This window comes from Scleropages formosus, chromosome 1 (genome assembly GCF_900964775.1).
Source record: "Scleropages formosus chromosome 1, fSclFor1.1, whole genome shotgun sequence".
NCBI lineage: Eukaryota > Metazoa > Chordata > Actinopteri > Osteoglossiformes > Osteoglossidae > Scleropages > Scleropages formosus.
The window spans coordinates 4,644,163-4,655,038 of record NC_041806.1 but is presented as its reverse complement, the minus strand read 5'-3'; the positions used below and the strand labels follow the sequence as shown (position 1 = coordinate 4,655,038).

At 47.8% G+C, this 10,876-nt stretch overlaps 1 protein-coding gene across 1 annotated transcript in view; it reads right to left on the bottom strand.

Annotated features, from left to right (window-relative positions):
• Positions 1–5,430: 5,430 nt before the first annotated feature.
• The window catches only part of LOC108930179 (heparan sulfate glucosamine 3-O-sulfotransferase 3A1-like), a 35,544-nt gene continuing 30,098 nt past the window's right edge, over positions 5,431–10,876 (bottom strand). Inside the window, exon 2 of the mRNA XM_029254232.1 lies at positions 5,431–6,052. Within this exon, the coding sequence (XP_029110065.1) occupies positions 5,431–6,052 (622 nt within the window). The remainder of the gene's footprint in view (positions 6,053–10,876) is intronic.

The window sequence follows — 10,876 nt, the reverse complement described above, 5'->3', positions numbered from 1 at the left end:
CGTGAGTGCAGCCACCACCTTGCAGCTGAAGGACTTAGGTTTGAATCCCACCCCTGCTGTATTTTCCTTCATCAAGGTACTTATCCTGAATTAATAGGAGTTTGCATGTTTTCACTGTGTCTGTGTGGATTTCCTCTGGGTGCTCTGGTTTCCTCCCCTACTCAAAAGACTCGTTCAGGTTCCCCCATAGTGTGTGAGTGACAGAGAGAGTGTGTTCCACTGATGTATGGATGAGTGACCCAGTGTAAGTAGTGTATCTAGCAGTGTAAGTCACCGTAGCGAATAAGGCGTGTGGGCTGATAACACTACATAGAGCTCATTGGAGAAAAGTGTCTGCTAAATAAATAAATGTTAATTTAATCTAGTATAGTAAAAAAGACCCAGCTGTATGAACTGGTCAATTATTGTCTCTCCAGTATAAAACTCTCACATAAGTCAATCTGGAGAGAAGTAACAGGTAAATGAATTCCCATCACATAAGACTAATCAGGGATTGCAAGCATGGGTAATTTTTAGTAAAAGTAATTACAATATAGAATAAAATGGACTTAATATACAGAATGGTCTGCCTAGCTATTTAGAGAGAGAAATACAAAAAAAAAAAAAAAAACAATGGATTTCTGAAAGCAAGACTCACTGTTGATGGATGCTTGCGGTCTGCATCAGTAAGTTTCAGCTTTTGCGTGTGCGAACACAAAGCTGTTCGGTAGGTGTGGTGCGTGCATGCGTGTGTGCGTGCGTGAGACCGCTAGGCAGCCGTGTTTAAGACGCATCCGTTCCCGGAGGAGACGGCCGTGACAAAGCTGACTGTGTATGAGAACACAGCAGCACACGGGGCCCGGGGGCTGGGTGGAAGAACAGGTAAACAATGAGCCTGCTGACTTATTCATGAGCCAAATAAAAACTGTGCACTGGATGGGAAAAATAGTTGATTACTTATTTATTTAAAGCCATTTGTTTTGGAGGGATGGGCTCTTTTTTTTTTTTTTTTTCTTTTTTTTTTTAATCTTACTCCAGAAACAAATTCCTTCTCCCTAACTTTGGTGTGATTGGCACTCATTTGTCTGTGAAACACCCCCCATCTTCATCATCTTCCTGATCATTATAATCATCATCATCAGGGGATTTTTGGGTTTAATGTCTGACGAGTCGATAAAGGCATCCGCTTCGCCTAAACTCGACAGGTTATATTGTCATGTGTCATTTCGTGTGAGCTAATAGTTCAAATTCCCTATAGCGTTCCAGGTTTTTTTGTGTATCAACCTGCCCAAAAAGTAGGTCTGCAGCCTATCCTGGAAGCATAGGGTGTCAGGCGGGGTACGCCCTGGATGGGACACAAGTCCATCACAGGGCAATCATACACACTTTGGTCCGTCACATACACGCTACAGTCAACTTAGTCACCAATTCACTTGTAACTTGTCTCTGGAGTATGAGCAGAAACCAGAGCACCTAGAGGAAACCAACAGACGCTCCACACAGACTGAGCTTGATTGAAGCAGACATCTGAACCAAGAGCCCAGGACATGTGTGGCACCACAGCTACCCACTACACCACCATGCTGCCCAATCGTGGTACACAGCAAAACTTAAAACCGGGTTTTCGCAAGTTTGTTTTTAAATGCATCCAACATTTCATCACTCCAACAATGAGAAACCTAGAAAGGGAGCGGGAGATGTAGTGGCCACATCTGGGATCTGCTTGCCCAGTAAAAGACTCCATCTGGAACCAATAGACTGATTAATTAACTTATTAGTCCAAACTTACAGAGGATCCTCTTTACCAGCCCTACATCTGTGAAAATATTGAACGATCCAAGTGGAAGTTCAGTTTTTCAGCTTTCTTTGACATGGAATATGGGAGCAGAGAATTTTTTTTTTTAATGACTGTCCTCTAGGGTGGACGTGCGGAGGAATTCCATAGCTGCCATTATGAGAGTGGTTCCTTGAGCGGCCCTAGAGCAGCACTCTCTCCCTAGGGGTTGCTCTCTCCAGCCTGCTTGTTTAGACTGCCGTTGCCCTGCTTTTCATCTGAGGGGAGGAAAATTTGAGTTTTACATGAGAAAGGCTTTCATCACCTCTCAGGGCCAATTAGCCACCGTTTGAAGAGACCCTTGTCACTCCTTCTGGGAGCGAAAGCTCAGAGTGGAGCGGCATGGGTTCGGAGCCAAGCCCGGCTCTCGGCCCGCGTTTAAGTGCATTTTCCGTCGCCTCTTCTGTTAAAGTGTCACGTGGTCTCGGCGGCTGATTGGAGGGACTGGTACACTGAGCAGCATGTGCATGATGTCAACGCGGCTTGAGACCGTTTGCAAAAAAACGTTTTCTTTAACCCCACGCAGAAACACTCAAAACTGCTAGAGAACTGCAAGCGATCGTGCGAAATGATGAATGAAAAATGCCATGTGAAATGATTAGTCTGTGCTGGATTTGTGGGATATTCCCGTTTTCAAATTCCGATAAACTGAACAAATATGTTTGCCACCATTATTTTGTTTAACATGGTGCGATAAAGAGAGGGGGTGCTGTGGCGCAGTGGGTTGGACTGGATCCTGCTCTCCGGTAGGTCTGGGGTTCACGTCCCGCTTACGGTGCCTTGCGACAGACTGGCGTCCCGTCCTGGGTGTGTCCCCTCCCCCTCCAGCCTTACGCCCTGTGTTGCCGGGTTAGGCTCCGGCTCCCCGCGACCCCGAATGGGACAAGCAGTTCAGACAATGTGTGTGACAATGGTGTGATAAAGATTGAGACAACAGTTGGCTGTGGTGCTCTTCCTTTTTTTATAAGCAACATTGTTTTCTTGGGAGGGTCTGAAATGTTCGTTTTATGGATGAAAAGTCTTCACTGGTGTGCAGCTGCGATGGACTGGCATCGGATCAACGGTGTTCCCGGCCTCATACCCTATCTCGGGGATAGGCTCTGGACATCCACAACTCTGAGCTTGCCAACTGATCATTGGTGATGGATGGATGAATGGATGGATGGACGGGCAGATTCATGGATGGATGGATGGACTAGTATGTGGGAGAAAGACACTGTTTATCTTTATGGATTGTGGCCAAGAGGAGTCTTGTGGAAAATGCAGTGCTTGCGGTGCTTAGCAGAAAGATGGCCTGGTATAAACGGTACCCTTACACTGATTTCTTCTGCCCCACGGCTTTGTGGGGCGAAGCCTTGTCTTTGAGCGCGTGCTTCGTGCAGAGTACATCAAGTGTGATGTTCTCGTTCTGTAGCGTTCTTGGAACTTGGGTGAGGGGGTGGTGGCGGTCAGGTGGGACAATGGTCTCGAGGGACAACATAAGGGGTGCGGGTTGATATGTGACTGAGTGTTATCCACCAAAGTGCACTTGCAGGGTGGCTGCCCTTCTGGCAACTTTGGGTGCTGGCAGATGGAGGGGAACAGAGTGTATGCTTGTTTGCGCAAATCACAGGTGACTGCCTTTGTCCACCTGGCCTCATCAACCTTGGACATCAGTTACCTTCATCACAGAGGAAGTGACAAGCAACAGGAGGACATGGATGCTGTGACATTCTGGATCAGCTAGAGAGGCTTGATTGCACAGGGCACAAGAGCAGGCAGGAGGGATCTGCAATAGTCCAGGTGGGATATCGCCATGGCTTGGACCAGAAGCTGTGAAGAGCACGATGGTATGGGCAGATTCTATGGATGTTACACAGGCGGTATCAGACCAGGTTATGGCTGAGATGTGCAACGTATGAAAACCGCTATGTCGCATCCCCTAGTAATTGCAAGATCGGGTCCTATAATTACATTTTCTCCTTTGTTTATTACTTGGAAGGCCTTCTCATCCAAGGTATCTGGCACAACATACAATTTCACGCTTCCATCCCTTTTGATTAATTCCAGGTTTTAAAGATACAGTAGTAGTCTCCATCTTCAGAAGAATCTGGACATAATTAAAATGGGAAAATAAAGGTAATCATTCCAGGAATTGGCGGTCCCAGTGGTTGGTGCATATCTCCAGAGCTTCGAGGCTTTCTGCGTCCTGTCTCTGCACAGCGCCCCCAGAAGAGCCGGAGGATACTAGGCAACCAGTCGGCTCCCCTTCCCCTGCCAGTGTGGCTGGCTCTGGGTCCACGCATTTTGGAAAAACATCACTTTCGTCCTCAGATTAAAGGGAAAAAAGCATCTTGCGGAAATCCTCTCAGCCTCTTGGAGCATCCTGGCATTGAGGCGGCCTGAGATAAGCAGAGACAAAACACAGACGGTGCAGCAGGGGAGATAGGAACAGCATCGTGCATGCAGTGCATTGTGGGAAACGTCTTGGAGAGGAGAACTGTCTGTGGCAAGCGGGAAAATATTATTGGCTTATTTTTTTTTTTTAATGAAAGCTCAAGTTGACCGTCTGAGGTGTGCACAAAAAAGATGTTCCAGTTCACAAGGATTTATAAAAACCCAATCAATTTTATTAAAAGTGTATAAAATAAAGAAATGGACAGAAAACGCCGGAACAAAATTTTCTAGTTAACGGGCCAAATTTAACATAATTGCATAACGAACGTTTATATAATGAACAAAGCGCTGATTTCTGAATGGATGCTTCTGCTTTTTGTCAAACTGGGAAACAAAGGGTTACGGCGATGGACGTCCCCAAGGTTGTCCCTACTTCTCGTACTACGTTCACTTTATCACCTGGAGGTTAAGGAGTCTCTGGAACGTTAGCCAGGATTTTCGGTAACGGGAGTCTCAGTCAATTAAACAGTAAATTAAAAAGGCCATCAGTGCAAACAATAACCAATAACCCTTAACTGAAATTTGCCTTCAGAAATGAAAAAATACATATAACAAAAATAAAAAATACATACAACAAAACAAAGAATCTCTATGGGAAAATAGCACATGAAATCCGTGAATAAAACAGCGGTGAATCATTTAAAATTATGATATATACATACTGCACGTGTGCACTTTTTTCAATAAATATCTTTCAAAAATACATTTTTCAATGTTCAATACACTTTTTCAGCTTCGCTTTATTAGTAGGTGCATATGCTTGGATTACGGAAAAAAACGAATGGTTGCAGCAGGACCCCCTGGTGCTCACAGTGGAATTCCACAACAGATGCCCACTCTGTCGTGGATATTGTTGCATATCCTTTGCTGTTGCACAATACTCTTTGGAACGGAGGCTGCTGTGCACCGATAGGGCAAAATCCCTCTACCTCCCTGGTGCTTTAAACACTAGCGCTCCTGTTCTTGGCCGATATCGGACCTGATCCCGTCCCGACACAGCGGCGGCGGGGCGAATCGCTTCCCAGGCCGACACGCGTGCGGCCAAGCTCCGGTGACCGGTTAACCAGAGTGCACAATCATCTGGTGCGTGTCGATTATTCATTTTAACGGAGGCATATGGCTTTGAAAATGTGCCTGGGTCCCGTTCCTCGCCCAGCAGTCAAAAGTCCCGGTCACCGTATTCAGTCGTCCCACCCGAAAACACGGCCGGTCATCTGGTAGAACTTCATGTTGAAGGGCCTATAAAAGTCCCGCAGCCTCCGCACCACCTCGGGGTCGATGTTGGGGTGGGTCCGGCCTTTGGTCTTGCCCAGGCAGTGGGGCTTGCTGCTGCCCTCGGCCTTCTTCAGGCAGGGGAAGCCCTTGGTCTGATTGAAGTAGAAGTGCTTGTCCGTGATGATGCGTTTGAGGCCCAGGAAGTCCTGCACGCGGCCCAGCTCGCCGGCCGGGTCGCGGATCAGCCGCTCCCCGCTCACGAACAGGATCTGGCGCATGGGGAAGAACTGCAGCCAGTTGTCCAGGTGCTTGGCGTAGATGCCGATCTGCACGGCGCTCCAGGAGGTGTCGATCAGGCCCGTGCTCCGGTTTTTGAAGGTCAGGCTCTCGAAGGTGGGGATGTCGGGCTTCTTGGACAACGTCTGCGTGTAGTCGGAGATGGCTCGCGTCACGGGGTCCCGGACCACCACGATCAGCTTGGTGTCTCGGGACATGGCATAGATACGAGCCGGAGCCTCCCGGGTCACAAAGTAGCTGGGGGTCTTCTCCATGGTGATCTGGCCCTCCAGGGTCTTGGGCATCAGCTCTCTGCAGAACGGAGGAAAGGAACAGCGTAAAGAACAACGATATATAATACGGTATAACGAGACATTATTATCGTAAAGTTGAACTGCATTCCAGCCTTCAAGAAATAACTCAAAACTCATCTCTTTCAGACCCTTTTCCCTCCTGACCTCTTGAACTTTGTGTTGGTTAGTCCTTTACTCCCTGCTACTTTTTGACTATTTTCCTGTTTATGTTATTTATAGGAAGCTGCTGGAATATGGTTGCTATGACAACTGCAGTATAAAACAAATAAACTGCGCGTCAGTATTTGTGTATATGTGTTTAAGTTCTCCGTCTGCCGTTAATGCAGTTTTGTTTATTGTTTTAGTGTGAATTTAACCAGAATCCTGGTGATTTACTCCTGGCTGCAGTGAATTAGAATTAAATTCAGTGATTTAAAAAGCGAGTAAGAGAGAGAGAAATCCAGTCCAATTAAAACTAAAATATTTACATGTTAAACTGGCCTTGGCCATATTTTCAGTTATATTTAGGGTTTTTTTTTTTTTGAATGCTTTCTTTAGATTTTCTGGGCTGTTTGGAGGAAAGAGATACTTATTCTGGCCATGTGGCTCAAGTGTGGTATGTATTTGTTTGTTGGGGGGGGCGGGCTGGGTTTGGGGGGCTAATCTATTCGCCTGTGATCCCTGCCTCCAGGACAGCGACCTGAATCAAGTGGATAAAAGCGGCTCATCAATGATTCACACTCTCCTCTCCTCTGCCATTTAGTGCCTCCACAGAGCGCGGCTTTAAAATTCACAGAAGTACAGAACGCGCCCCTCAATTATTCATCCCCGCTGCTGGTGCGGCTGGAAGCCGGGCAGCCGTTCCCCCCCGACTGCCACGCGGTTTGTTTTGCTAGGGGGCGGGGCTGCTCGCGGCTCAGAAGAAAGCTTCCTGTCCGGTGCGGCCCCTATTCTCGGTGGACTTCGCCGCTTCTGCTGGGCGCACGGGGACCCGCTCGCGTCGCCACGCCTCCTTTCTTTTCCCCCCTGCGGTCCCTGGCGGCACTTCGTAAACACGCTCGCTTTATTTAGGCGGAACCGTTCCGCACGACGAGTTGAGGTGTCGTCACCTTTGACCCTGCGACACGGAGAGGCACAACGAACAGGGAGGATGTCCATGCGTCGGGAGCAAGTGAGGTCCTGTTACCCCCCCCCCCCCCCCAGACAAGGACTATCAGGTGCCCTTTGACCTCTCTGTGCCTTTGGCCTGGCTGACAGCCGCATGAGAGAACACAAATATCTTGTTTTCAGACCGGCGTCTCCTTCAGGCCTGGAGCCCTCAGTGTGAGCCTCTGAACAGGCGATGCAGTGGAACTGTAACTGAAAGGCTGCAAGTTTGAGTACCATGAGTAATTATAATACTTATTTACACACACACACACACACACACACTGTCTGAAAGCGTTTGTCCCAAGCGGGGTCACGGCGAACTGGAGCCTAACCCGGCAACACACAGCGCAAGGCTGGAGGGGGAGGGGACACACCGGGGACGGAACGTCAGTCCATCGCAAGGCACCTCAAGCAGGACTCGAACCCCAAACCCACCAGGGAGTGGGACCCAGCCAACCCCACTGCACCCCTCCCAATATTTATTTAATTAAACCTGTTTATTAGTGTAACTTATTGTTACTGACTCCTTTCCTTATAATGGCAGATTTGTACATAAAGCAGCCTATGATTTACCCATTTAAACAGTAGGGGAACTTCACCAATTCAGGGAATATACCTTGATTAAGGGTGCCATGGAAGGAGTAAAGATTCAAATCCAGGTCCTTCAGTTGCAGAGAAATAACCGAAATCGTGGTGGTACGGTGCCACAGTGAGTAGAGCTTCTTTCTCACAGCGCCTGGGTGGTGCGAGAGGACGTGGGTTCAATCCCCACTCAGTCTGTGTGGAGTTTGCATGTTCTCCCTGTGTCTGTGTGGGTTTCCTCTGGGTGCTCTGGTTTCCTCCCACACTCCAAAGATATGATCTTCACCCATAGTGTGTGAGTGACAGAGAGAGTGTGTTCCACTGATGTATGGACGAGTGACGCAGTGTAAGTAATGTATCTAGCAGCGTAAGTCACCGTGGTGAATAAGGTGTGTGGGCTGATAACACTATATGAAGTTCACTGGAAATCGCTTTGGAGAAAAGTGTCTGCAAAATAATTAAATGTAAATCACTACTTCTTTTTAAACTCTTAGGCTATGTAGGTTCCATTGGCCATAGTCAACATCTAATTTTAAATGTTTTAAACAGAACAACAGATAATTTCAGGGAAGGAATTAAAAAAATGTATAATAAAGACAGACTGTTTAATGTAGAATATAGACAGACTAATAAAGCGCAAACAGCTTGTGTTGGTGTGCAATATCTTGAACTCTTAAAAGTGCTGACTGCCTGTTTACTGATGATCCAGAGCAAACCATTAAGGTAAAAGCACAGTAAAGCTTAATTTTGGAACATACTGACCATTTCCTTTATCAGGCTGCTGCCAGGATAAGCCTGGTGCCTTTGCAAGGGGCCTGCGCAGGGGCTGCAACGATTGCGCATTTGAGGGCCACAGGCGAGGGCCTCCCACTATGAACACACTATTGCCTCATTAAAAAATGATGGGCCGGCTTTAAAGCAAGCATCCATATTTGATGAGCCTCGTCCTGCCTGCGGTCTGTATGCGCCCGACCGACCACCCACCCACCCACCTCCCTGCGGTGCTGGCTCTAAGAGCGAATCGCCCAGCAAGGCCTCTGGAATGAGGAATGGGCCGCATGGAGCTGGTCCAGATCTCCGACTTTGATGAGGACCTCAGCCGGATGCGCGGGGCAGGGTGGCCGACAGTGTCCTGACGTGCAGCGTAGCCGTAACTAAACGAACGTATCAGTTACTGCGGGAAAGGCGCATCAGCTGCGCCGAATGCGCCGTAATATTTCCACAACCTCGGGGAGGATATCTTATCGGCCTTCATTTTGCTCTCTCGCAATATTTCACCGTGATTAAAAAAGCAGCTTTGATCCACACAAAGGGAGGCGAAGGTGAATTTAAATTCCTACACGGATTCCCCTATGCAGCAAAACCATCCAACAGGCCAAAAAGGAGTGCACTTCAGCAAGAACCGTTCCCGCATTTTGATGGCCCCCAGTATCGGATTGTGTGAAATCGATGATAATTTAGCCGTCTAATGTCCCTTTGTAAAGTCCGATTACTTTCTGCGTCCTCGTTTGGATGTCTGGCCGTGACCGATATCTGTGTACGCATGGGAGCTTGCGCGTCTGTGTTGAAAGCTCCTTGTTGGCTGTTTATGCGCTCTTGTTTCGCTGTGCGTCACCGAAGAAAAGCATCTTCCAGATACATTAATGTAAATGTAACGTGAAATCTAGCGTAAAAATCAATAAAAACAATGCTGCTTAAAGATGAAGGGAGAAAAAAGAGAGGGAGAGACAAGGCAATCTGCTGAACTGGCCAGATAAGAGAGAAAAGTGACGGGTTCGAATCCTGGCGCCCCCTAGGGATGCTCCCCAGCAGTGCAGGCAATGCCTTTCGACCTGCTAAGAAGCAAAGGACTTGGAGGCACTTTCATAGAGCAGCAACACAAGGCCCTTGGTACCAATGTGTGAAAAGCAGGCTGGAAAACTGTCTCAAAGAAAATCGAAGCGTTTCGAATCCCATGGAGGTGTGGGGTCAAACCCCTCCTCGCTTGCCGGTAATGTTCCAGTCATGGCTCCTCTGTAGCCCCATCTGCAAAACCAGGACATTCCAGAGCCAGGAATCGGGGTATCCCGTTTCACTGAATCCTGACTGAAATCACACGGGGAAGCGGTCAGGTTGGGTGCGGAAATTAAAATGTAAATCACTGAGTTTGCTGGGGCTTGGCCCGTGGTTCCGCCTGAAGAATAGCGTGGCGTTTGGCGTAAAAAAGTGGATTTGTTTGGTTCGGTGAGCGTACATAAAGGCCGCGAGTCGTTTCGGCGGCTTAAACCTCATTTAAGGGGAAACGATCTATGAACGCTTTGTGAGGGTGTCTATAAAAAGGCAATTCCAGAAAAGAGAGAGTCGCGACTAATATTCCCACAGTCCTTTGCTCCAGGCGCGTTTTTCAAAATTTACACGCGGACACAAAAATGTCGACCTTCTTATTTCACGCGCTCAGAAACTCAGTAAACTGAAAATCATAAATTTTTTTCTAAATAACAATAGAAGGGGGAACGCAATGATGCAGCGGGTTTGGCCGAGTCCCGCTCTCTTTCAGGTCTGGGGTTCGAGTCCCACTTGGGGTTCCTTGTGACGGACTGGCATCCTGTCCTGGGAGTGTCCCCTCCCCCTCTGGCCTTGCGCCCTGTGTTGCTGGGTTAGTCTTGACCCTGCTTGGGACAAGCAGATTCAGTCGTGTGTATGTAACAATAGTAGGGACCCACTGACTAAATCTCTTAGATATTCCTTACTTCGAAATCTTTATTTAGCCGATGCCTCTGTCCAAGGTGACATGCGATGTTAGGTAAGTAACTTCACACTGATTTATCCATCTATACAGCTAAGTAATTGTCATCAGTTTAGGACAAGAACCATAGTCAAGTGGAGAAAAGTGAGGTTTCAACCAAGAATCTTCAGACTGCAACGTGACAGCTAAGCTACCTTCTGCTACCCCACCTTACTACCCTCAAAGAGTGGTTCGCAGTAGGGGGGAGAGCTCTAGGCAGTTAGTGGGACTAACCAGCTCTCCCCTCACTAGGGAATTAGCAGTGTGATCATGTGTAAACACTGCCCCTCAAGGTTGATACCACCTGTAATCCCCTCTTATCCCCTGTCTCACTTACCCTGGTACACA